The following is a 26254-nucleotide window of genomic DNA, read 5'->3' as shown; positions in this document are numbered from 1 at the left end:
GAGATGCATCATTTAGCTCTCTACTTTTTCAGAAACAACATCCTTACAGGCATAAATTGACGAGAATTAGAAACTTCAAGAAGAGAAGACAACAAGAAACAAATAAACTTATCATTGCAGACAGCTTGACCTTGAATCCTTGCCTCCCCTCTCCCCTCAGTCAGGCATGTTATCTCCCCTTCCACTCTCACCTCACTCACCTCACCCAAGCCACACTGTGCCATGTTTCTCCACCCTCTTCCTATATCATAAGACTGTTATGATCTTTTCAAACACTGTTTTCTCTCACTACCTTCATCTTTACAACTATACATCACATAACTCTAACACTATTACAAAAGATAATGTTGAAACAGAAGTATAAAGCTGGACAAGAAAAGTAATAAATACTTCACTGTATCATTATCTCATTTCAACACACTAATAATGACTCAGAATGTTCAGTTCAGTCATAAAACAGCAGATTGCCGAGACACTGCTGATGGCGTCTTTCCAACCCTTACGGAAGAGTGCATAAAATTTTCTAGAGAAGCGGGGATCTGATGTGTTATCATCCTATCATGCTCCGGAAAGTCACTATTGTGTACGCAATCATGTGTGAAAACTTCTTGTCAATCAGATGAATACAAATAGCAAAACAAGAACGAAATTATGAAAAATCTTTAGGAGTGAATATCTTGACAAGTGGATTTTTGCACTTAAAAAACATTTCACAAAATCAGTATAAATTCTGATTGACTTTTGTTTGGTATCACTTTAAACTACAATCAAAATGCAATTTTTTGTTAGAATTAGGTTTTTTATAATGTTAATAGAAAACGAGATACAGGAAAGTGAAAAAAAAATTGAAAAAAAAAAAAAAAAAAAAACTGTGGGCAGTTCAACTATAACTTTAGACTGACTTATCGCAAAATCCGAGTTATCGAGATCCGAGTTATCGAGGTTCAACAGTAACATGGAAAATAGGAAATAAGTAAAGGAAGAAAGGCAAGAAGTAAAATAAGTAAGAAAACTCGAGAAATCCTACATTGTAGCATGTCACAGGAAAACATGAAGTAGAAGCAATTATTAATACCTGATATCATGTTCTTAGTATTTAAGACATTTTCTCACTCTAAGGAATCTATATCAGTCTAAGAATTGTCTTATAAGATGAAAAATGCAGTAATTGCTTATATTAGCCCATACATACTATGAGTTTAGTTACAATACATTTTCTGACAAATATATCAACTATTCAGTGAGCAACTTTGGCTACTGATACACCACACATACATTTCAGCATTTCCTTCTAGCTGAAAAAGGAACCAAGTTGTCTTCCTAAAATAAAAAATAAAAATTAAATAAAAAAAAAAAAAAAAAAAAAAAAAAAAAAGACAAATATATACGCACCTTCAAGTCACGATAAATAATTTTTCTTTCATGCAAATAACCAAGAGCAAGACATATTTCTGCTCCATAGAATTTGGCTCGCGTAAAACCTCAGCTCACGACCATAATTCGTTCCTAAATCCTGTTCGTCACCCGATTTGTTCGTCCCCTGAATCAATTTTTCCCATAAGAATGTATTGAAATACCACTAATCCGTTCCAGACCAAAAAAAAATTATACTTTTGTCCATAAAACCCATTCAAAATAGACCTTTAATGTATGCATGACATGAACGAAATAATTATAGAAAGCCTAAATTGTTTGACTTACCTAAATGCTATCAAAATGATAATAAAATGAATAAAAAAGAAAATGTTATCATTTACTTGAGAGACTGGACGTTGATGGCATGATGGAATGGAAGAGAGGAGGATGGGGAGGAAGACAGACAAGATCCGAGAAGACAGTCATGAGAGAGGACTTTGGATGTGCGCAACGTGCCAGAGCTACACAACAGCTGTGTAGCGTCACAAGTCAGTGCCGCTATGTGGGGCCCCGTTATAGTGAACATCGGCGTGGGAAACATGGAAAGATTGCCAGTCTTCGTCTCTGCCTTGGAAGACCCTTGCCTGCTGGGGATTGACTTCCTCACGCATGTGGGGGCAAGTTTGGACTTCCAAGAAGGGAAATTAAAGGCACGTGGCCAGGAAGTTCCTTTGATCCTCGGAGGTGATGCTCAGTGTGAGAGGAGCGGGCAGTAGGGTGGTGTTCCTTGCCAGGCGAGCGAGGAAACAGCTGCGATGGATGTGCCACAATCTGCAGTACCTGGACATGGCCAGGATGATGATAACAGCAACACTGAGACCCACCAGAGCAGCGAGGATAACGCCGAGGAAGCTACAGTAGAGCGCGCCGGTAACATCACCATGCCCAGGAAAAACTGGAGAAAATCGTGGTGGCACGGAGATTATGTTATGTAATATTTTTCGTATGTTCCTGTTTCTATTTTCTTTTGTGCTTATATTTTGTTTTGTTGTTGTGTGATAGCCGGGTTAGCTATCACACAAACGTTTAACCGTGTTCGTCCCCCGAAATATCATTCGTCCCCTGGGTCGATATATTGACAAATTTTTTGGTCGTCTCCCGAATTTTTCGTCCTTAGAGACGTTCGTCAAGCGAGGTTTTACTATATATATATATATATATATATATATATATATATATATATATATATATATATATATATATATATATATATATATATATATATATATATATATATATATATATATATATATATATATATATATATATATATATATATATATATATATATATATATATATATATATAAATAAATAAATAAATAAATAAATAAATAAATAAATAAATAAATAAATAAATAAATAAATAAATAAATATATATATATATATATATATATATATATATATATATATATATATATATATATATATATATATATATATATATATATATATAGGGAAGAGGGCCAGCCAAGGGCAAAAAAAATAATAAAAAGATAAAAAAAAAAAAAGGCCCACTTGAGTGCTGGCTCTCTAAAAAGTGGAAAAGCGTTAGCCAAAATTAGGGAGCAAATGCCTCGATACCTCCCTCTTAAAAGAAGACAAGTCGTAGGAAGTTGGATATACAGATGATGGGAGGGAGTTCCAGAGATTATGAATGATTGAGAGTACTGGTTAACTTGCATTAGAGAGTTGGACAGAATAGGGATGAGAGGAAGAAGAAAGTCTTGTGCAGCGAGGCCGCAGGAGGAGGGGAGGCATGCAGTTAGCAAGATCAATAGAGAAGTTAGCATGAAAATAGCGATAAAAGATAGAAAGAGATGCAACATTTCAGCGGTGAGAAAGAGGCTGAAGACAGTTAGTCAGAGGAGGGGAGTTGATGAGACGAAAAGCTTTTGATTCCACCCTACCTAGTAAAACTGTATGACTGGAATCCCCCCAGACATGCAAAGAATACTCCATACATAAGCGGATAAGGCCCTTATACAGAATAAGCAGTTGGAGGGGTGAGAAAAACTGGCAGAGATGCCTCAGAGCACCTAACATCATAGAAGCTGTTTTAGCAAGATGTGAGATGTGAAGTTTCCAGTTAAGATTATGAGTAAAGGACAGACCAAGGATATTCATTATTATTCTTTCAAAGCATTTGCATAGCACTGAAGTCAAGTAATTTGGTCTGTAATTAAAAGAAGAAGAATGAACACTTTTTTTTGAAGATTGGAACTACCAGAGAGGTTTTCCAATATGGAAGAGGGAGACAGTTGAGTGTCATTAAAGAAGAGGGGATAGTTGTCTGGAGGGTTGTGTCGAATTGATAGATGGAGGAACTGATTTTTTTGAGGCATTGAACGAATTAAGTTTCTGAGGCATTGAACACTACTAAGTTTCCTCTGCCCCAATCAGAAATCTTAGAAAGACCAGAAATCAGGTGCTCTGTGGTGTCCCTGCATGATCTGAATATTTCCTAAAAGGTTGGTCATCTCTGAAAGGACATGGAAAGATGTAGAGTGGCATCATCAGTGTAGGAGTGGATAGGGCAAGAAGTTTGGTTAAGATCATTAATGAATAATAGAAAGAGAGTGGGTGACAAGGCAGAACCCTAAGGAACACCACTGTTAATACATTTAGGAGAAGAACAGTGGCCGTCTACCACGGCTGGAATAGAATGGTCGGAAAGGAAACTTGAGATAAAGTTGTAGAGAGAAGGATATAAGCTGTAGGAAGGCAGTTTTTAAACCAAAGCTTTGTGCCAGACTCTATCAAAACCCTTTGATATGTCTAACGTGACGGCAAAAGTTTCACCAATATCTCTAAAAGAGGATGACCAAGACTCAGTAAGGAACGCCAGAAGATCACCAATACAGCGACCTTGATGGAAGCCATACTGGCGATCAGATAGAAGGTTGTGAAGTTAAAGAATCTTCCTATTCAGGATAGATTAAAAAGTTTAGACAACAGGACAGTAGTTCAAAAGATTAGAACGGTCACCCTTTTCAGGAACAGGTTGAATGTAGGCAAACTTCCAGCAAGAAGGAAAGGGAAAAGTTGATAGACAAAGTTGAAAGAGTTTATCCAGGCAAGGTGCAAGCACAGAAGCACAGTGTTTGAGAACAATAGGAGGGACTCCGTCAGGTCCATAAGCCTTCCGAGGGTTTTCGCCAGCAAGGGTTAGGTGCCGCTGTAATACAGTGGAACCATGCATGCTTTGGGGTCCGAGGGGTCTCCAAGCGCACTGGTTCAAATCCTGTCCACGGTCCAAGTGTAGGTTGGGCTTCCTCACTCGGGGCAACAGTTTCCTAGCGGGTGGGCTTTGAGATAGGAGGTACCCCAAAAAGTATCACCTTTAGCCCATAAATTCCCGTGAAAAGCCCACATGGTATAAAAAAAAAAAAAATAAAAAAAAAATAAAAAAAAAAAAGGGGGGCATGGAATTTTAATTGAAGACATGAAATAGTCCAAGGGAGGGACAAGCCCAGAATCATCCGAGGCGGAATTGTTAACATAGATTTGAGAGAAGAATTCAGCTTTAGAGATAAAAAGAGATGGCAGTGGTGCCATCAGGATGAAATAAAGGAAGGAAAGTTGAAGAAGTGAAGTTATTGGAGATGTTTTTGACTAGATGCCAGAAGTCACAAGGAGAGTTAGAGTTTGAAAGATTTTGACGTTTTCTATTTATGAAGGAGTGCTTGGCAAGTTGAAGAACCGACTTGGCATGATTCCTGGCAGAAATATAAAGTGCATGAGATTCAGATGGAAGGCTCAAGTACCTCTTGTGGGCAACCTCTCTATCATGTATAGCATGAGAACAGGCTGTGTTAAACCAAGGTTTAGAAGGTTAAGGTTGAGAAAAAGAATGAGGAATGTATGCCTCCATTCCAGACACTATTACCTCTGTTATGCATTCAGCACACAGGGAAGGGTCTCTGACACAGAAACAGTTATCATTCCAGGGAAAATCAGCATAATACCTCCTCAGGTCCCCCAAACTGGCAGAGGCAAAATGCCAGAGGCACCTCCGCTTTTGGGGATCCTGTGGAAGAATTGGAGAAATAGGACAAGATACAGAAATGAAATTGTGATCGGAGGAACCCAACAGAGAAGATAGGGTGACAGCATAAGCAGAAGGATTAGAGGTAAGGAAGAGATCAAGAATGTTGGGAGTATCTCCAAGACAGTCAGGAATACGAGTAGAGTGTTGCACCAGTTGCTCTAGGTCATGGAGGATAGCAAAGCTGAAGGCTAGTTCACCAGGATAGTTAGTGAAGGGAGAGGAAAGCCAAAGCAGGTGGTGAACATTGAAATCTCAAAGAATGGAAAACTCTGCGAAAGGGTAGACGGACATAATGTGTTCCACTTTGGAAGTTAAATAGTCAAAGAATTTACTAATCAGAAGAGTTAGGGGAGAGGTCGATAGCACAGATGAATTTAGTTAGAGAATGACAATTGAGTCAAAGCCAGATGGTAGAAAACTCGGAAGATTCAAGAGCGTGGGCACGAGAGCAAGTTAAGTTGTTGCGCACATAGACGCAATATCCAGGTTTGGAACAAAAATGAGAATAGAGAAAGTAGGAGGGAACAGAGAAGGGCCTACTGTCAGTTGCCTCAGACAGCTGTGTTTCAGTGAGTAAAAGAAGATGAGGTTTAGTAGAGGAGAGGTGGTGTTCCACAGATTGAAAATTAGATCTAAGACCACAAATGTTGTAGAAGTTAATGTACAAAAAGTTGAGGGAGGTATCAAGGCATTTGGGGTCATTATCAAGAGAGGATTCTGACCCGGGGACATTTCTGGTCCCCTCCCCAGAAGAGGACTCCAAGGCTGGGTTTGGAGTTGCAATTTTTTTATTTTGAATTTTAAGTGAAGGGTGTGTGTGTGGTAAGTGCATGTAGTTTTATGTGAAGAGGGAGAGTTGTCTTTAGAGGGCAGGCTGTGACTGCCCCCTTGAGTTGTGAGACACAAAGATAAACGTTCAGCGAGATCAAAACTAGCTTTAATGGAAGGTTCACAGCACACCCTGAACTAGTCCTATTAGATCTCTCTGGGAGTAAGTTATTGTTTCAGTAGGTGTCTGCTACCTCCTCCTTTAGAGGAGAACACAGGAAAAGTACATGTATCAACTCTCTTTGACAACTGATATGTACTGATGATTATCTTCACCCAAAATGTGTGAGGAGAGTGTACCTCACTACCAAATATACATCTCTCCCTCTCTCTCTCTCTTTCTCTCTATAACACTGTGAGGATAGTCACCATGCTGCTGCCGTGACACAGCTACTTTTCATGCAAACCCTAAGTCTCAATAGGTGCCAAGAAAACTTGTGTAAGATACCTATTATGATAATTAAATATACATGGTACAGTAAGTCCTCGTTATAAAGTAGTTCTTAATCTGGTAAATTCAGTTATGGTATTTGGAAATTACTACCCTTGATTCAATACACAGTAAGAAAAATTCACAGATACGGTATCCCTCATGTCATCCGAGAGGGCCCAGCGCGGGGGAGCAGGGGTGATAACGTCATCCACGCCACACCTCCCCGCCACTCACAGTACTGACTTTAATTTGACCACCCTTGGAGCCTGTTATCTCTTCCTCTCCCCCCTTTTTATAACTGCATTACATATTACTTAAATGCATTACTAATTCGATGAATAAATGGAATATTAAAGGGTCTATTGTAAGCATGAATATATTCATAATAATTATGGCAAACATTAAAAGCCTACTACCAGCGGCGAACCATGCAGCAACTGATAAAGGGCACAGATGGGCCTGGCAAGCTCACTATCAGAGAATGGTGGAAGTCGTATAACATCAAGCACGCTTTAGATAACATCAAGTCATCTTGGGACGAAGTGAAGATATCTACCATGAACTTGGCGTGGAATAAAGTATGGCCAGAATGCACGCATGACTTCTCAGGCTTCACTGAAGATGACATCGTTGCGATCAGAAATGACATAGTAAATCTGTGCCATAGGCCTGGCTTCAATGACGTTGATGTTGATGTTCAAGATCTTTTGGAAAACCATGTTGAACCTCTCTCAAATGATGAACTTACAGAGCTAGACAAGGCATCAAAGGAGGCAGAAAAAGAGGGAGATGAGGAAGAAGAACCTGTGCGTGGCCAGGACATCAAAACTCTTAAAGAATGTCTCGGTGGTATCGAAAAAGCTCTGGAAACCCTGAAGGAACATGACCCAAATCCTGCCAGGAGTAGCAAAGTGGCTCATGACGTAGAGAAAAGTGTCAAGATTTATCAAGAAATCTATGATGAAAAAAACAAGAAAAACCAAACAGTCCTCCATCTACTCGTTCTTCAAGCCAGTCAGACATGCCGTCCCTGTCACACCTGCCGACCCTGCTACAGCTGGCCTTTCCACATACGCTGCCGACGGTTCTACAGCTGGCCCTTCCTCCATATCCTCTTTCTTCAAACCAGTGAAATGTGTCGACTCTGCTACAGCTGGCCCTTCCTCCATATCCTCTTTCTTCAAACCAGTGAAACCTGCCGACCCTGCTACAGCTGACCCTTCCACATCTGCTTACGACAGTGCAGACGACAACGTCTTATCCTTATCTGCACACTCAGCGGAAGACGAGCAAGGGCTGAAATCCCTACTGTCCCTTAGCTTCTGGAGGGACATCATCTGATAGAATACATGGTGAGTGAAAGATAAATAAAAATGTTTTCTGTTTATTTCTTTTGTGCAGTACTTTACATTTTTTTTTTTTATGACAATTTTCATGTATTTTCATTTCTGTAGGGGTGAATTTTGACGTGCTGGAACGCATTCCCTATTATTACACGTTATAATGGGTTTGGTATATGGTAATTTCAATTTACGGTAAGGTTTTCAGGAACGCATCTGTACCGTATAATGAGGACTTACTGTATACCTACATTACAATGAAATATATGAAGAAACAACAATGAACAAACATATGTAGGAGTTGGCACATTTGTTATTCTAGACCCAACCTTCAGGTCAAGATGACCAGCCAAATAGCAAGGGTCAAGATGGTCAAATGAATAGTTTTAATAACCCAGGCCAAGGTATCAGGTAAACATCCTGGGACAGAACAACAGCTAGGTGTTGTCGTGGTGTTGTTCTTACATGTTGGTACCAAACATGTGGGCTTTTACTTGATTGGTGGACGGTACCCTAGATGGATGTATTGTGTAGGTCAAGACATGCCCCACCTGAGGTCTCTAAAGGAAAGATGAAGAGGAATAGGGCAAAGAGAGCCGAGAGAGGAAGCAGAAAGGGAGAGTCAGCTGAGGCTCTGAATGGGCCCAACCTCGGCTGTAGCTGAGGAGGCAGGATGGACGTTTGTATACTACATCCATAACTGAAGGTGGAGCTTATAAGCTGCAATGCAGTCTTTGAGGTGAATTAGAATGGAGGAGGAATCATGAGAGGATGTTTAGGTATTATTTTTGTATATGTGAATATAAACTATGTACGTGTACCTTGAATCAATATGACGTCAATGTGTGCTTACATTCCCACATTATGAGTAGAGAATCGTGTGTACATCTCAGTACGTATGTTGCATATCCTATGCCTTGACAAATAAGTTACGAAACATAATTGTACACTTGTTGTATTCATGGATGAAGTTAAAGTAGTTATTATGATACGAAGAAATTGGATTCATTCCATATGAGATTCATTGAATGAAGTTAATTGTGTGGATATATTAAGAATTGGATTTTATTCAGCAGTGTGTTATGTTGTTGTATTCATGTACTAAGCAAAAGCAATTCTTGTATATGGGTAACTGGACAGAGAAGTGGAAGCTGTAATTAGTACATATGAGATTTACTGATAAATGAAGCACAGGGTTCGGATATTGTAATAATGTTATGAGGACACAGTGGATGACACTGAGGTAAATTTGTTATAGGGATACGTTGAAGTAGTTCTGATGTAAGGACATATATATGAAGAGAGAAGGTTGGAATTATTGCAGATTAAGACAATTATGTTCAGTGGTGAGTTACTTTGTATTCATATATGAGGTTGGAGTGATTCTTATGTATGATTATAAGAAAATGTTGTATTGATTTGTAGTGGAGAAAGCAACAAAAAGAATTGTGACTGTCATTTGCCAGCACCATACTGAACATCTTATATATAGATATAATTTTCATTCAGTAAAGGTAGAAAAAACTGCTTGCATATTCATAACCAATCGCCAGAAAATTTGTACAAAGTTGTACAACAGCTTAGATCATGACACTTGTTATAATGATTTTTTTAAATATTGTACAAAAATTTGTGTTGACTTCTAGAAATTTTTCTGTATAATTGAAAAATGTACAAGACACACAAAAGTATATCTCAGTAACTATTCTACATTATTCTATTGACTATTTTATCAAAAATTAATCTATCCAATCCATAAAATAAAAACAACAATTATGTAATCATTCAAAGGTTACCTTTAGTTGAAATATAAATCTTTGAATCAACTTTTACCTGAATTATTTTTCAGTTTAAATCAACATAGTAAACAGCTTCATTTTTTCCTTTTTTTTTAATGATAACAACAATGGTAAGAACTGTAATGTACAAATAACTCACAGTAAGAAAGGGATGATCTACTACTTGCAGGACCCGGTTCTCAGTGAGTGTGTGGACCACTTCATCACGCTCGATGATCACATCTTTACGCAGAATCTTGATGGCATAGAAATGGTTGCTGCTCTGGTAAACAAAGAGTAAAAAATTGTTCTTTACCTTTTCTCTTAAAAAAATTTTACCTAACAGCATTTTTTGTGCAAATAGGGTTAATATATAGCATATTTGATGACTCATAAGATGCATCTTTTCTCCATAAAATAGTCTTAGGAAATGAGCATGTGTCCTATGAGGCCAAGGCTTAGCACTGAGGCAGTGGTTGGTGGTAATCTATGGCAACAGAGGCTCTAAAATCAAACCAGACATCTTCACACATGTAAACAAAGTGAAGATTGGTACTACACCATAAAACAACTCTTTCTTTCAAGATAACAATATATAATAGGTCATACTTACCAGTAATTTACATAGAATGACAACAGTCAAGAAGAATCTGCCAAAAAGATCATACACCAAATGAACCAAAACAAAACACACTACATTCTTTACAGTGTGATGTCATTACTCCCTGAGGGAAGACACACTTTCATACAATTAGAATTGCACATATCTTGCATATATGTTAAAAGAAAAAAAAGCTAATACAAAAAGAAAAATTATGATCATTAGCCCTGTAGTCTCTCAGTCACTGCCAACGCCACATGCCAGGTACATGTTTATATCTCACAGCAGGATTGGAATGCAGCCTACTAACATATATTAAAGTTTTTATATGCAAAATACTGGGATCTAATAATGATCTAATTGCAAGTGAGTCTTCAAATGTCAGGTTAAATCCTTCACTTCATATTCACCGCTGAAATCTGCTCATTTATCTTTTTTTTATTTTTTTATTTTTTTTATCTATGTCTGCCAAAATTGGCTGCATCATATAAGCCATCAAGTATGATATATATATATATATAATCCAAATATTGATTAGAAATATTTGTGTAAATTCAGTTACTAAATTATCCTTACCTTTTCACGACACAGGATGACTTTTCCAAAGGTCCCTTTTCCAAGCAATTTCAGAAATTCAAAGTTATCTAAAGTCTGAAAAGGGAAATAATCACTGTCAAAATAACTCTCAAAAGTAAAACATAAAGTACATATATCCAGGGTGTATGTGTCAATTCTATAAGTGCTGCAGCTCTGTACACTTCATGCATAATGCATTAACACATATAAACTTCATTAATGCATAAAAAAATATAAATAAAATAAAATAAAAAGTTTTCATTAGCGTTCTTAGCTTGGAGACAGACATTTTCAGCTAATGGAGGTGAAGGGAGAAGGAGGAAGGAGGGAGGAAGCGATGCAGGCACCATTCACATGTAAACATCATGTAAACTAAAACTCCACTTTCTTTAAACAAAGTAAGTAAATAGTGTGAAAATTATGAAAGAACAACCACAATGCACAAGATCAGCAGGACACATGTAGATACCAGCTCAGCTCATGCTGGACCATTGCCCCAACTAGCGGCAGCACTCCAAAGCACGACTCGTCTCTTGAAATTTCACTCAATTAATGAAGTCACATTATTCAAATATAATTTTGCCGTTGAAAACAATGGTAATAGGGAGTTACATTCCTGGAGAGTCTGCCTGTTTTGGGAATTTTCCTAATTAAACCTTAGAAAAAACAATCAATACATCACCAAGTCAAATTTTGCATGGAACACCGAAAACAAAGCAGGAGATGAAGAGGAGGTTATTTATCCACCAGTGATCAGCATCAGCTACTGTTTCTTTTTGTGATCCCTTAAGCTGGTGTGTTGCTTTCACCATGATATTTGTGCTTTTGCTCCTCTATTGCTTACTATAATGGATATCATATCCTTGTATTCACATGCAATCATGCCATGAGGATCACTTTGACTCCGTGGCACTGACTGATAGTAAACAACTGTTCAAATACCACTTCCTTCGGCATGAACTTTTCTCTTTGTAACTTCATCTGGCAGAGGAGGACTCAGTGAGGCATGCAATTCTCACTCATACCCTAATTTTACGTCAGCCATCGTCTCCACTGACATGGGGCACTTACATGAGATATGCGGGAGCCCAACCAAACACCATGACCACACCGGACAGACGTGCTGTGGACCCGCTGGTCCATTTGGTGCTTTTTCTTACAGCAGGCCACGTTACTTGTTACGCAGGTACAGTGCCTACTATCCGTTACCTGTTTAAGGGCGATTAGTGCCTTACAAGATGGCTTTTTGTTGGCTGGGGGCTATATACAAGCTTACGGTTTTGTTTTGATCTCCCTTTGACGACCAGGTTGTGTGATGGAGTCTCCCAGCTCCAGTGATGATGGGGCTGGTGCCCCTGTTGGACCCTCCTTGGCCAATTGGGCACCCATTGCCCATGATTTGGACCACAGTGGCAGGGGCAGTGACTCTTCCAGGAGTCGTCATGCCAGGGATCGGGCGAGGAAGTGCCAGTCATGTTCAGTTCACGGTTCCGACGTGTTTGCCTCTGCCCCCTGCCCCCCGCCCGCTTCAACTCTACCTTCGGCCCCCCCCACCCGGGCAGTGGAATGCTGTTTTAGACGCCCTGGCTGAGATGAGGTCTGAAATTGACCGTCTCAAGAGGGACCGTGGGAGCCTTCCCCCAGTTTCACCTAATCCTGTAAATGCGGGGCCCTCCTCCACTGCCCGCACCACCAGGATTAATGAGGGTGCTGGGCTTTCTCATGGGCAGGCTTGCTCGCCATCCCCTCCTTCCTTCTCGGGATTCCCTGCAGACAGCAGTGATGATGATTCCGTTGGTGAGCCCTCCACTACTGTGAGTCCCCTTCTTCAGGGCGTTCAAGTATTTGGGCCGACAGACGTGTTTTCGGCCAAAGTGGACGGTAAGGTGGCTGATATGATAAATTTTATGTTTGATAAGGGCATTCGAGAGGACGACTATAAAGCCTTATGTGAGGATGACTGTGTTTTGAGACCTGCTAACTGCCCTGCCCTCTCTGCAGTGGACTGCAACCCTCAAGTGTTGGAGGCACTGAGGCCGGAGGCCAGGAGAGTGGATTTTCGGCTGAGGGAGGTAAATAAAGACATTTTGAGGGCTGCTTCTATAATTACCAAATCTTTAGTAAAATTAGACAAAGTGGCCCGTGGTGAGCAGCACCATGTGGTGTCGCAGGAAACAAACCTGATAAATGGTGCACTGGCCTTGTTAGGTCATGTCAATGTTAGGAACAACCTCAATAGGAAGTTTGTGATGAAGCGTGAATTGAATCACAAGTTTTCTCACCTCTGCACAGAAAAAGTTCCCATGTCCAGATTCTTGTTTGGTGATGATATCTCCAAAAGTGTAAAACAGATTGAAGAATCGGCAAAGTTACGGTCCACCATCACAGCCAAGAGGCAGGTTTTCCGTGGCGTCTTCCTGGCAGAACTAGAGGTTTCTCGTCTAGGTTCCAGCCCTCACGGGTTTAAGAGGTCGGCCTTCAAGTCTGGTCAGAGATCGTCCCAGGCTCCACGCTACCCAGACCCAAAAAACGCCAGGGGCCGGGGCTACTCAAGCCTCGGCACTGAATCAGGCAAGTGACTGTTTTGTGGGTGGTAGACTTCACCACTTTGTCCATGAATGGAAGGAAATTACTTCTGATCCTTGTATATTAGATTTTGTTCAACACTGCCATTTGGATATTAATGTGGAGAATGTCAAACACTTATTTTTTCAGAAGGTTGAATACAGGTTTAATTCTTTAGAACAGGATGTTATCTCTACTGAAATTCAAAAATTACTTCTTCTTAAGGTAATTTCTGTCACTGAGTGGCAATATGGACAAATTATTTCTCCTATTTTTCTAAGGAAGAAAAGAATGGTGGATATAGGATAGTTTTGAATTTAGAGAAACTTAATTTACACATTCCATATATCCACTTTAAAATGGAGGATTTTGAACTTGCGATCAAGCTCATTCATGCAGGTGACTTCTTGGCGCCAGTGGATTTAAAACATGCCTATTACTCAGTCAAGATAGCGGAGGAACACCAAAGATTTTTCTGTTTCACATGGCAGGGGGTTATTTACCAATTCAATTGTTTGCTTAATGGGGTGTCACCAGGCCCTAGAATTTTCACAAAACTTATGAAGCCAGTTTTTTTCACATTTGAGGAACAAAGGTTATACTATCACCAGTTACATAGATGATTCACTTATCTGCAACAACTCACAAGCAGGTTGCCTCGCTTGTGTGCAGGACACTGTTTCCCTTTTCAGGAGACTGGGTTTTTGTATCAATGAGGAAAAGTCCATTCTTACTCCTACTAAGTCTATTGAATACTTAGGCAACATTATCAACACTGACACTATGAAAATTTCTTTGCCGGAAAGAAGAGTTTCTAAAATTCGTCTTGCTTGTGAGGATCTTATGCACAAGTCGGTTGCCCAGATTAGACAGGTTGCACGGGTGATAGGTTTATTTTCAGGCTGGCTGCAGAACTTGAATTGTTCACAGATGCTTCCAATATTGGTTGGGGTGGCAGCCTTAACCAGGTTTGTACAGGTGGTAGTTGGTCTTTGGAGGAAACTTCATTACACATCAATGCTCTTGAACTTAAAGCAATTTTATTTACTCTGCAGGCATTTCGGCAGGAAGTTAACCCGAAAAGTCCGACAGGCCTTAAATACAGCTGCATAGCACACTTCCGACAGTCCTTAAATGGGGCAGCTACTTTGAGCGCTAATAAAAGCTAGCATTGGTGTACTATATTTGGTCATGGCGTAGGCCTATGGTAGTACTGTCGGCTCCCAGGAAGCACAGCTCTAGCCAGCTAGTCTGCAATTTTCTGTGAGGCGTGGCGATGATAATTATTTACGAGTTGAACTTAACTATTATTTACAACTATGCTACTGGTGCTGAGGAGCTAAAGTTTAGTGATAAAAGTGATAGACAAGGCGGGACAAGACGCAAAGTGCACAGGTTGGAGGTAGATCCCGACCCGCTATTGTGACATGTCAGCCTGATGATAAAACATAAGTAACTATAATCAGCCAATATGGTGAAAACACGAAAAACATGTGAAAACACATAAAAACATGAGCAGTGCCTTACATTATGTAAGAATACACATAAAGCACCTCCCGAGTTGCCGCTACCACAATCTTCTCCAATTATCGGTTATTATTCTGAGACAACCACAGTGAGTAGAGCAATAAAAACTTGTAGGATGATGCATTGTCATGTCTACTAACAGCAGATTTTTTTCCAGAGTAATTTATATGAGTTGATTTTTTTTATGATAATTGCGGTAATGGGAGGGTGCGAATTTTGCGGCCATCGGTCTCAGCGGGTTAAGGGAAAACATATTAAAATTTTTTGTGACAATTCTACAGCTGTTACTTATGTGAATGAAATGGGAGGTACCAAATCTCTGCCCTGCAATGATCTTTCTATGCTCATTTGGGACTGGTGTGTTGATAATGAAGTATGGATCACATGTTCACACATCCCGAGGAAAGCTAACTATGAGGCAGATGAGGCTTCTCGCACTTTCAATTCTTGGCACGAGTGGAAATTGGATGTCAATGTTTTTAGTTCTCTCTGTTCCACTTTTGGTACCCCCTCTATTGACCTGTTTGCATCTAGGCTTAACAAACAGATACCTATTTTTTGCTCGTGGAAACCTGACCCTGAGGCAACTTATTTTGATGCTTTCTCTTAACTGGACAAATTTTACTCTTCCTTATCTTTTCCTCCCTTTTCCTTGATCTCTAGGTGTTTGCAGTAGATGGGGGCAGAGCAGGTCAAGGGGTGGATAGTGGTCCCACTCTGGAGATCACAGCCTTGGATGGGCAGGCTGCTCCTTATGCTGATAGATCACCCCAGACTGCTCAGGAAATCAAAGAACATTTTGATGCATCCCTGCTCAGCAGAAACACACCCTATCTTGACACACTCTCGGTTGATGGCGTGCCTTCTTTCCATGACTCCCTTAGAGTGCGAGGCATACAGAAGGAAGGTGCAGACATCATCATGGCGTCTTGGAAGCCAGGTACAGGAAAACAGTACCAGTCACATCTCAAGCGATGGGCAAGCTTTTGTGGTAGAGGGGACATTAATCCCTTTAATCCAAATGTGAATGACATCATAAACTTTTTAACGGTGTCTTTCAACAGGGGTGTAGGTTATAGCTCCATTAACACTTCGAGGGGTGCCCTTTCTGCCTTGGGTATTATGGTAGATGGTGTATCTGCGGGCAGCCATCCCCTCGTCATCAGATTTCTGAAAAGTGTTTTTAACCTGCAACCTCCTAAACCACGGTACACAAAGACATGGGATGTCCAGCCTGTTGTAAATTTTTTGAGATCCTTATACCCATTGAACACACTTAGTTTAAAAGAAATTACACTTAAACTGGTTATGCTGATGGCACTCACGCAGGCTGCACGCATCCAAACGAAACGTTGCACTTACTCATGCTTCCAGGCATCAGCATTGAAGACTGTTCCATTACAATTCCGTTAGGGGACAACATTAAACAATGTAGGCCAAATTTTAACACTCAGTTTGACACCTTTGTTGCTTTTGACAAGGATGCAAGACTTTGTGTTTGTAAGACTCTGAGAGAGTACATTACCAGGACTAATAATCTTAGATGTTTTCCAAATGCAGAAAATAGACTTCTCATTAGTTTTGTCACACCTTATAAACCTGTGTCTAAAGATACTATTTCCAGATGGGTTAAGACTGTTCTTCATTTGGCTGGGATTGATACTAATGTGTTTACTGCAGGAAGTGTCAGATCGGCGGCTTCAAAGGCCAAGGCTCTAGCTGTCCCCATCGGTACTATCATGGCGAAAGCGGGATGGTCTCGGGAATCAACCTTTGCTAGATTTTATGACAAGGGTATTGTAGGCATTTCGATCCTTTTCAGGATGCAGTTTTGCACGTAGATTAATAAGATTGGTTATGGTTAAAGTTTTGGGTTTTCAAATTTTCAAATTTGTTAGTTATCAAATGAATTTGTATTATTGGTGAGTTTGGGTAGATAAAGATACCGCTAAAGAGGATATTATATGCAATTGTACCATTGAATTCTTTATGTTTGAACTCTTTGAGTCATCATGTGTATATTCTTCGTTTTTCATTTGGTTAAATGAAATTGTAGTGTTGTTCTTTTGTTTTGGATAGATGACTATGCTGTACTTATGCCAGGTTCATTTTGGGGTTATGGCTGTAAAATTTACCCATCTCAAATGTTCTGTGGCCTTCACAACTATTAAATTTGCTATCAAGTCCCTTAAATGGCGCTCCTTATTTTCCATTTCTGGCATCATAGTTTGCAATTAACTACGAAACCCACATGGCTTTAAAACCTCATGTGAGCGCCCCATGTCAACGGAGACGACGGCTGATGTAAAATTTAAAAAGTATACGAGACTTACCGTAGGTCAGTTGAAGTATGCTTGTAATTTTACGAAGGTCGTCTCTGCTGACAGGGGAGCATTCACATGCCCTCCTCTCCCCGCCCTAGTTTTCAAGGGATATATGTTCTGGGGATTTATGCCATAATTTCTTCACTCAATTTTATTTTTTCATGTGGTGTTCGTAGTCTTTAAAGTCTGGTGTTTGGTTGGGCTCCCGCATATCTCATGTGAACGCTACCCTGTCACCAGAGACGACCTTCGTAAAATTACAAGCATACTTCAACTGACCTACGGTAAGTCTCTTATACTTTTTAAATTTCAACATAGTGTGGCAAATAAAAGCACTACTAATTATCTAAGTCATGTAAATCCAGAGTCCTGTCATGGAGCAAGACAGCACAGAAAACCTCACTCTACTTCTGCCAGAGGCCAACTGATAATTAAATTTATATTTGGCCTTGAGGAAGAAAGATTCAAGGAAGATATAAAATGGTCGCAAATTTTTACCAAATTTTACTTCACCCTATGTATAAATATATATATATATATATATATATATATATATATATATATATATATATATATATATATATATATATATATATATATATATATATATATATATATATATATATATATATATATATATATATATATATATATATATATATATATATATATATATATATATATATATATATATATATATATATATATATATATATATATATATATATATATATATATATATATATATATATATATATATATATATATATATATATATATATATATATATATATATATATATATATATATATATATATATATATATATATATATATATATATATATATATATATATATATATATATATATATATATATATATATATATATATATATATATATATATATATATATATATATATATATATATATATATATATATATATATATATATATATATATATATATATATATATATATATATATATATATATATATATATATATATATATATATATATATATATATATATATATATATATATATATATATATATATATATATATATATATATATATATAGGCAACACTTCGTTAAGTGAAACTTCATTAACTCTTTCCTTCCAGCGCTTAAACTATTTTCCCGTTTGCCATGATGGCTAAAAATGGTAAACCTAGAAATTGTCAGAAAACTGTTTGAATACTAATAATTATTTTCTCTTTGTTATTCTGAATACATTGATGTACTTTGTAGCTCGATGTGACCTCTGAGAGTTCAGTTTATGCCTTATCAAGGATTCCTCCTCCTCCCGCTGTGTGATCCGTCTTCCAGAAACAGCCCGGAGAGCGATGACACCGCGCACACACACAAACACACACACACACACACAAACACAAACACACACACACACACACACACACACACTCTCTCTCTCTCTCTCTCTCTCTTCATCTTGGAGGAAATTGTACACTTCAAGAGAGAGAGAGAGAGAGAGAGAGAGAGAGAGAGAGAGAGAGAGAGAGAGAGATTTCATCGCTTTTCAAATCAAATTTCAGGCAAATAACATTATATCTCTCTCTCTCTCTCTCTCTCTCTCTCTCACACACACACACACAAACACACACACGCACACGCACATGCACACGTAATGGGGAAGACTGGCTGGGTGACCAGCAGGCGACCGAGGCAAATAATATCTCTCTCTCTCTCTCTCTCTCATACACACACAAACACACACGCACACGTAATGGGGAAGACTGGCTGGGTGACCAGCAGGCGACCGAGGTGAATTACACACGCTTTCATGCGCCAACCTGTTAGTTGGTCTCTCTCTCTCTCTCTCTCTCTCTCTCTCTCTCTCTCTCTCTCTCTCTCTCTCTCTCTCTCTCTGACAAGTTACCTTCTACCATTTTATTATAAAATCGAAGATAATGAAAAATTAACATGAAAGAATGATAGGTAATATTTTTTTCACTTTCGAGTCCTCACTAATGTCTTCGCTTTCTTCAGTTTCTTCTTCTAAATATTCACTGTCACTGTCTTCAAACTCAGAAGCACTGCTAAATACATATGTTCTGTCCTGCTCCATGGTGAGTTATGATCTGAGATCCTTCGGTCTTATCAGGATGTCTCTTCGCACTTATCATGGTGCTTTCCACCCGGGTCGCTGGGGTTGCCAAGTGTTGCCCGGAGAAAGGGAAAATAGCTTAGTTACCGCTAAATTTCCAGAGCTATAGTGACAACACTACATGTGGAAACATGCCAGACACTTCCACTCACCATCTGACTCGAGAAACCACGCTTGGAGCTCAAAATTGAGGCGCGAAAATTCTTGATTACGGGTATGATCGCCGCCATTGATTGATGCAATCGTATATATACGATTGCGGAAGGAAAAGGTTGCTTAACCGATTATAATGACTTGAACTTTCACTGACTCAAAGCGAGAGTGCATCATAGTACAGTGAAAGTTTTAATGAAAGTAAAAATTATAAAGTTTAACATTTAGGCAGTTAAATTTAATTTAAGTCATTATAATGTACACTAATGTACGTATGTACGTAACTTTATAATGTTGGTGATCTTAAATTTATGAAGGGAGGGAAAGTGAAACGGAAAAGACACTAACCAGCAACCTGTGGAATGTAAACAAAGGGCACATCATTGTACCGCATATATAATTTATGTACCACATTTCCACAAGGTTTTCCATTTTATCTAGTGTAGAGTCATAATTTCAGGTGGTTCTTTTAGCTTGCAAGGAAGATACAGTCTCACCAGCCTTCTTAATAGTCTGCTGACTTGAAAATAGTAGAGACAGTATATGGAGCCAAGATGGTGGCCAGCAATGCTATAGTTTTCTCTCCTCTTTCGTGTCTGTGAATAATATCCAGCTTCACTTCCAGAGTAAGAGACTTCCTGGTCTTCTTAGGAACGCTAGGCCACATTGCTGGGCGTTTTGGTGGTAAATTGAGCGAGTGAAGACGAGCTGCTGCTGACGCCGTATGTGGTGCGTGTTGTCAACGAGAGGCTTGATCTTGATCTTGATCTTGATTCTACAGATGTCTCAGAATTTCTCCTGAGGCAGGCCTTAGTATTTGGAGCTCCTGGTGTATTCAAAAGCTTGTTAGCTTGCGTGATACAGCGGGGTTTTCAAACTTGGAAAAAATTACCTGAATAAAACTTCGTCAAAGCGAGTTTGGTGTTCATTAAACGAGCAGATGGTAGTAAAATTAAACCTTCGTTGTAGCAAAATTTCGTTGTGTGAATCTTCGTTAAACGGGGGTTGCCTGTATATATATATGTGTGTGTGTGTGTGTGTGTGTGTGTGTGTGTGTGTGTGTGTGTGTGTGTGTGTGTGTGTGTGTATACAGGTACCATCCGAGTTACGACCTAGATCGGTTACAACCAACCGGTTCTAAGTCGCAACGGTCGTAAATCGGATATACGTATGCACTCAAAATATATATATGTCTATTTTAAGATCTATCTTTCTCATCCATTTTAAGTGTGAGATACTGTATAGGTACAATAACATTTATCTTTGTATACAGCATTGTTTTCAGTTGCTTAGTTGATAATATATTAATATGGTAGGTTAAAAAAAGAACAGACTTTTACGCCATTGGGTGGTGTGGAAATAAAGTCTAAATTTTAATACAGTAATCGCTCGCGTATCCGGATTATAGCAGCCAAGGCCCTGGCGGATACGCAAAATATCCGTATACGTGGAATTTCCTCTCCCAACCCCTTACAAATTGAGAAAAAACATGTACATAACCCAAATGGGTACAAAAACAATGAATGAAAGCACATTAAATGATTGTGTATACAATAATGACTTCCTGGAGAATGATTGAATGATAACATATTAGATACCTGCTTCTCTAGAAAATGTGAGAGTTGTGAAGGTGCCATCAGCAGCGTCATGGCAATCTGCTGTTTCACTGCTAAACTAGACACTATCTGAGCCATTATTAGTGTGTTGAAGTGAGATAATGATAGTGATGTATTTATTGTTCGTCTGGTGCAGCTTTCTACCTTTGTCTCAACATAATTTTTTGTAACAGTGTTATTGTGAGAGCTGTCATGTAAAGTTGTGATGATGAAGGCAGTAAGAAAAAAAAAAGTGTTTGAAAAGATCATAACAATCTTATGATATAGAGAGATGGTGGAGAAGCCTGACAGTGAGGCATGGGGTGAGGCGAGTGTCTTGGAGGGGAGATAACACGCATGACGGTGGGAAGTGGGGAGGCCAGAATTGAAAGTCCTGCTGTCTCACAATGATACATTTGTTTGTTTGTTTTCTAGTTGTCTTCTCTTCTTGATGTTTCTCATTCTAATTCTCGTCAACTTATATCTGTCAAGTAAAAATTAAAGAGCTAAATGACACACCTTCCTACTTGACTCCTGGCCAAGTACTGTGTAGGGTGTGAGTCAGGCTATGACACAATCACACAAGACATTTAAAAATGGCTTCCAGACAGAAAGGTTATTCAATTATAAAAAAATAAACTCATAAACGACAGAGCAGCTCATCTTGACCATTTGATACTTGGAAGTTCTACCTTGGAGCGTCTCACAGAGAAATGTAAACAAACAACTCAACCACTTTTCGCTGCTAGGCTGGAACAATATATATATATATATATATATATATATATATATATATATATATATATATATATATATATATTTATACAGTCAAACCTCGCCGAACACGAAACTCGCGTATACACGAATCGGTAAAATATCCCATATTTCGCCGAGCACAACTTTGACTTGTAATTGCACGATTTGGTCTCCATTTGAATCTCCTGCTGGTCCTGGTGGATGCACTTGACCTCCCCTCCCAAGCATCTTGGACTCTTCAAAATTTGCTGAAAGTCATGGAAGATACAACATCCCTCTTCACTGAAACAGATCCCATCCTGGAGAGGAGCATTACTGTATTTTACGGCTTGCAAGACGCTGCATCTTGGAAGACGCACCCTAATATTTGAAAGAAATTTCTAAGAAAAAAAAAGTCATTCTCATACAAGAACACATTCACCATATACCCGACCACTGAACACAAAAACATCAGAAGCAAGGAGTCTGCAAGACACTATTGTTTCACCACTCATTACAAATTTGCTGGAGCACTCACCACAAATTTAAAACTATGTAAATAAAAACACCATAGGTAAATACGTATACACAGTGAAACAGTCCATCTCTTCTTGTTTTAGTGGCGGGCGACGGCATGTTTTGGACCTGTTGTTTACATTACGGAATCACTTGTCCGATTGCCGAAACTGAACACGTCAGTGCTGCAGTTTGTATTTATTTCATTTTGCAGTCGTGCTTCATAGGCTTTACCAATGTGAATACAATTCACAAGTGGAGTTTTGACTCTTGCTTGAATGAGTAAGCCATTTGGATTTTCTATTAATAAAGGTATAAAGGCACCTGGCATGATGTGTGTGCGTTCATGTGCATGTATGTGTATGTTGCAATGAGACAAGGGAGCGGCCCATTTTCTCCACACGCTGAGTAGGCTGCAGGAAGGATTATGGTATTGTAAATACTTGTAACACCTAACTACTGAGTTTACATCATATAAAAGGCAAAATCAAATGGTACTCAAGCTAACATCATATTGTAATGACTCAACATACAAATCCAGGTCACTATCTGTCAAGTGTCGAAGCTCACTTGAGGTTGGATGCTGTCTTACAATACAACATTCATCTTGAAAGACGCACAAGTATTTTTCAGGGTATTTTTTAGGAAAAAAAAAGTGCGTCTTGTAAGCCGTAAAATACGGTAAGTTCAAGAGGGGTGTTGAGCTTCTTTTGCCCTACAAGGAGACTTTACGCCATATGGAAGCATCTGCCAGTCAGAGGCCCATCACTTCATATTTCAAGCCCTCTCCAACCAGCAAATAAACTAAAGGTACTAGTACTATAATTGAATAAAATGTGTGCTTGGTACTTCATTTATTGTTTTTTTTCAGCCTTTTTTTGGTAAAAAAAAAGTTTTTTTGGGAGGATCTGGGAATGTAACCCCCATTTTCCCATAGGGCTCTATTCAAACATAACTGTTGAGCTCAGGAACATAACTGTTGTGTTGGGCAAAGTATGACTGTGTATATATTTATATATATATATATATATATATATATATATATATATATATATATATATATATATATATATATATATATATATATATATATATATATATATATATATATATATATATATATATATATATATATATACACAAACACACACACACACACAAATATATTTACTTACTTATGAAGATGCTATTCCGGATAGTGGCGATCCGGATACGCAGGTGATTACTGTATTGGCATACCGTGAAAAGTAACATCCAGGAAGCAGAGAGAGAGAGAGAGAGAGAGAGAGAGAGAGAGAGAGAGAGAGAGAGAGAGAGAGAGAGAGAGGTGCAGTCAGGTAATGGTACTACTATATCTGGAGTATCTAGTCAACAAGTGAAGTGGTAGGAGTGAGAGACAGATGGGGGAGGAGGAAAAAAAAGGAGTTGGAGAAGTCATAGCAACCTCTGGCAGACACATGGCAATGCTGTAAACAGGTGCAGTCAGGTACCTGACCCCATCCTGACCTTTAATTTAGGATGGTACTACTATATCTGTGACGGTATCTAGTCAACAAGTGAAGTGGTAGGATGATGTGAGTGTGAGTCTGTGAAATGCTGTGCTGCCGTAACTGTCGTACGCGATGTTGGGCGCCGCCACAATTATCTTACACGCTGCCAAACATACAATAGAGCAAACTCATAATAGACATCTTCTGATCTGCTGGACGTGGTCGTAAGTACTCGGTCAGCTGCTTCAAACCCTTCAAATTCACGTTTTCCAGTGGGGTGGGTCATCCGTCCTCATCGTCACCAAGGTTACGGTGGATGTGAAGGATAGATTGGATGTGGGTGGAGTTGTTTTGGAGGTGGATGGAGTTGTTTTGGAAGTGGGTGGAGTTTTTTTCGAGGTAGCAGGAGAACTTTGATTGTATATAGATATATATAGCTTGGGATATATATATATATGAGTGGTTTGAAGAAAGATGAGATGACTGTCTGTTTTGCCATCCTTTTCTTTGCCTCAAATAGTTCTTTATACACTTTCATGTCATTTTCTATAGCATTAGTCACGCCATTACTTCGGTTTGGGTTGGGGTCATTCTCCTGGAGAAGATGTATGGCCTGGTTAATATGATTAAAAATCTCCTCGAAAATCTTGACGGAGAGGGTTCTTTCAGGCTCCTTGTCCTCCTCCATTTCCTCCAAAGTATTTTGTTTCTCCAACTCCATGAGGTCGTTGAGAGAGGCTCAGAATGACTGTCCAGCAGTTCTTGTACGTCATTCTCGCCCACCTCATTGAAGCCTGCCTTATGGGAGATATGAACGATGTCTTTCCTTACTGCTGTAACATCGACAGGGACTTCCTGTTTACGTTCCACGCACTCAGGCCACAAATTACGCCAACATCCATTCATTGCCGACTTGGACACCTCCTTCCATGACTCGTCGATGTTGTCGATCCCCTTTTTAATGTTATAATCCTTCCAAAATTGTTTCATGGTCGGCTTGTCAGGGGTGTCAATGCAGGCCAACAGCTGTTTCATGGTGCGCCGCTGGTAATAGGCCTTGAAAGTAGCGATGACTCCTTGGTCCATCGGCTGGATGAGGGCAGTTGTGTTTGGGGCATAAACATGACCTCAATATTATCTGCCCAGTCATTCATGCTCTCTGGGTGGCTGGGGCGTTGTCACACAGCAAGAGAAATCTGTTAGCAATGTTGTTTTGGGCAGCATATTCTTTTAGGAATTTGGAGAGGTATCCTGTCACGTAACTTTGCATGATAACAGTCGTCATCCACCCTTTTGTTTGCCTTCCATACTACGGGCAAATATTCCTTAATATAGCCAGACAGAGCTCTTGGGTTTTGGGAATGGTAAATAAGGCATGGTTTAAGCTTAAGATCACCAGCGCATTCCCCCACCAATAATGTTAACCTGTCTTTAGATGCCTTGAATCCTGGTGCCGACTTCTCCTCCTTTGCTATAAATATATATATATATATATATATATATATATATATATATATATACAGTAAGGTCCCGAGTTACGTCGGTCTCGAGTTACGTCAAACTCGCACTTACGTCAGTCCACTATAAGGATATTTAAGATTTAAAAAATTGAAAATTTATAAATCGTAAAGCACGGAGTTTATTGTTATTGTTGGCCGCCAGGCGTCACTAGTGGTTATCCGCCACACCGCCCACCTCACGCTTGAATACAATAACACTCTACGTACCTCAGTTCCACCACACCGTCGCCCCTGGCAAGAAATTTCCTACATCTGCTTTTGCTGACTATATTAGTATCTTGCTCAATGGCACCAAAAAGAAAACTCCTGAGTGATATCAGTGATGCTAAGAAAAAGAAAACCATTACGCTACAAGAAAAAGTGGACATAATTAAAAGACATGAAAAGGGAGGCAGCAGCTGTGTATAAGGGAGTGAAGAAGAAAATGGGAAGCCGGTTACCATGACAATGGGGAGGTTAACGACACTGAGGGCGCCGCGCACCTATCACAACAATAACAACTCCGGAGCCTTCGTCTGGGCCACACGACACTTGCAGGTCACTTGCACCATCTGCGCCTGTCTGCTGATCCCTATTGCCCTTTCCTATTGCACTTCCTGCTCCGCTGCCCACGTTTCTACTCCCACCGCATTGCACTACACTCCCAGCTGTCCACCCTGGGCGTCAAAACATTCGACCT

The 26254-nt window shown here is 39.3% G+C and overlaps 1 protein-coding gene across 1 annotated transcript in view; it reads right to left on the bottom strand.

The window, feature by feature from the left end:
- The window catches only part of LOC123503940 (RAC-beta serine/threonine-protein kinase-like), a 147220-nt gene that overhangs the window by 47833 nt on the left and 73133 nt on the right, over nt 1-26254 (bottom strand). Inside the window, exons 5-9 of the mRNA XM_045254065.1 lie at nt 11024-11098; nt 10007-10129; nt 8048-8065; nt 7345-7432; nt 1393-1469 (exon numbers count right to left, since the gene is read on the bottom strand). Coding sequence (XP_045110000.1) covers nt 1393-1469; nt 7345-7432; nt 8048-8065; nt 10007-10129; nt 11024-11098 — 381 coding nt within the window. The remainder of the gene's footprint in view (nt 1-1392; nt 1470-7344; nt 7433-8047; nt 8066-10006; nt 10130-11023; nt 11099-26254) is intronic.

The sequence above is a fragment of the Portunus trituberculatus genome, chromosome 15 (genome assembly GCF_017591435.1).
Source record: "Portunus trituberculatus isolate SZX2019 chromosome 15, ASM1759143v1, whole genome shotgun sequence".
In the NCBI taxonomy this organism is placed as follows: Eukaryota; Metazoa; Arthropoda; class Malacostraca; order Decapoda; family Portunidae; genus Portunus; species Portunus trituberculatus.
This window is presented reverse-complemented; position numbering and strand designations above follow the sequence as displayed.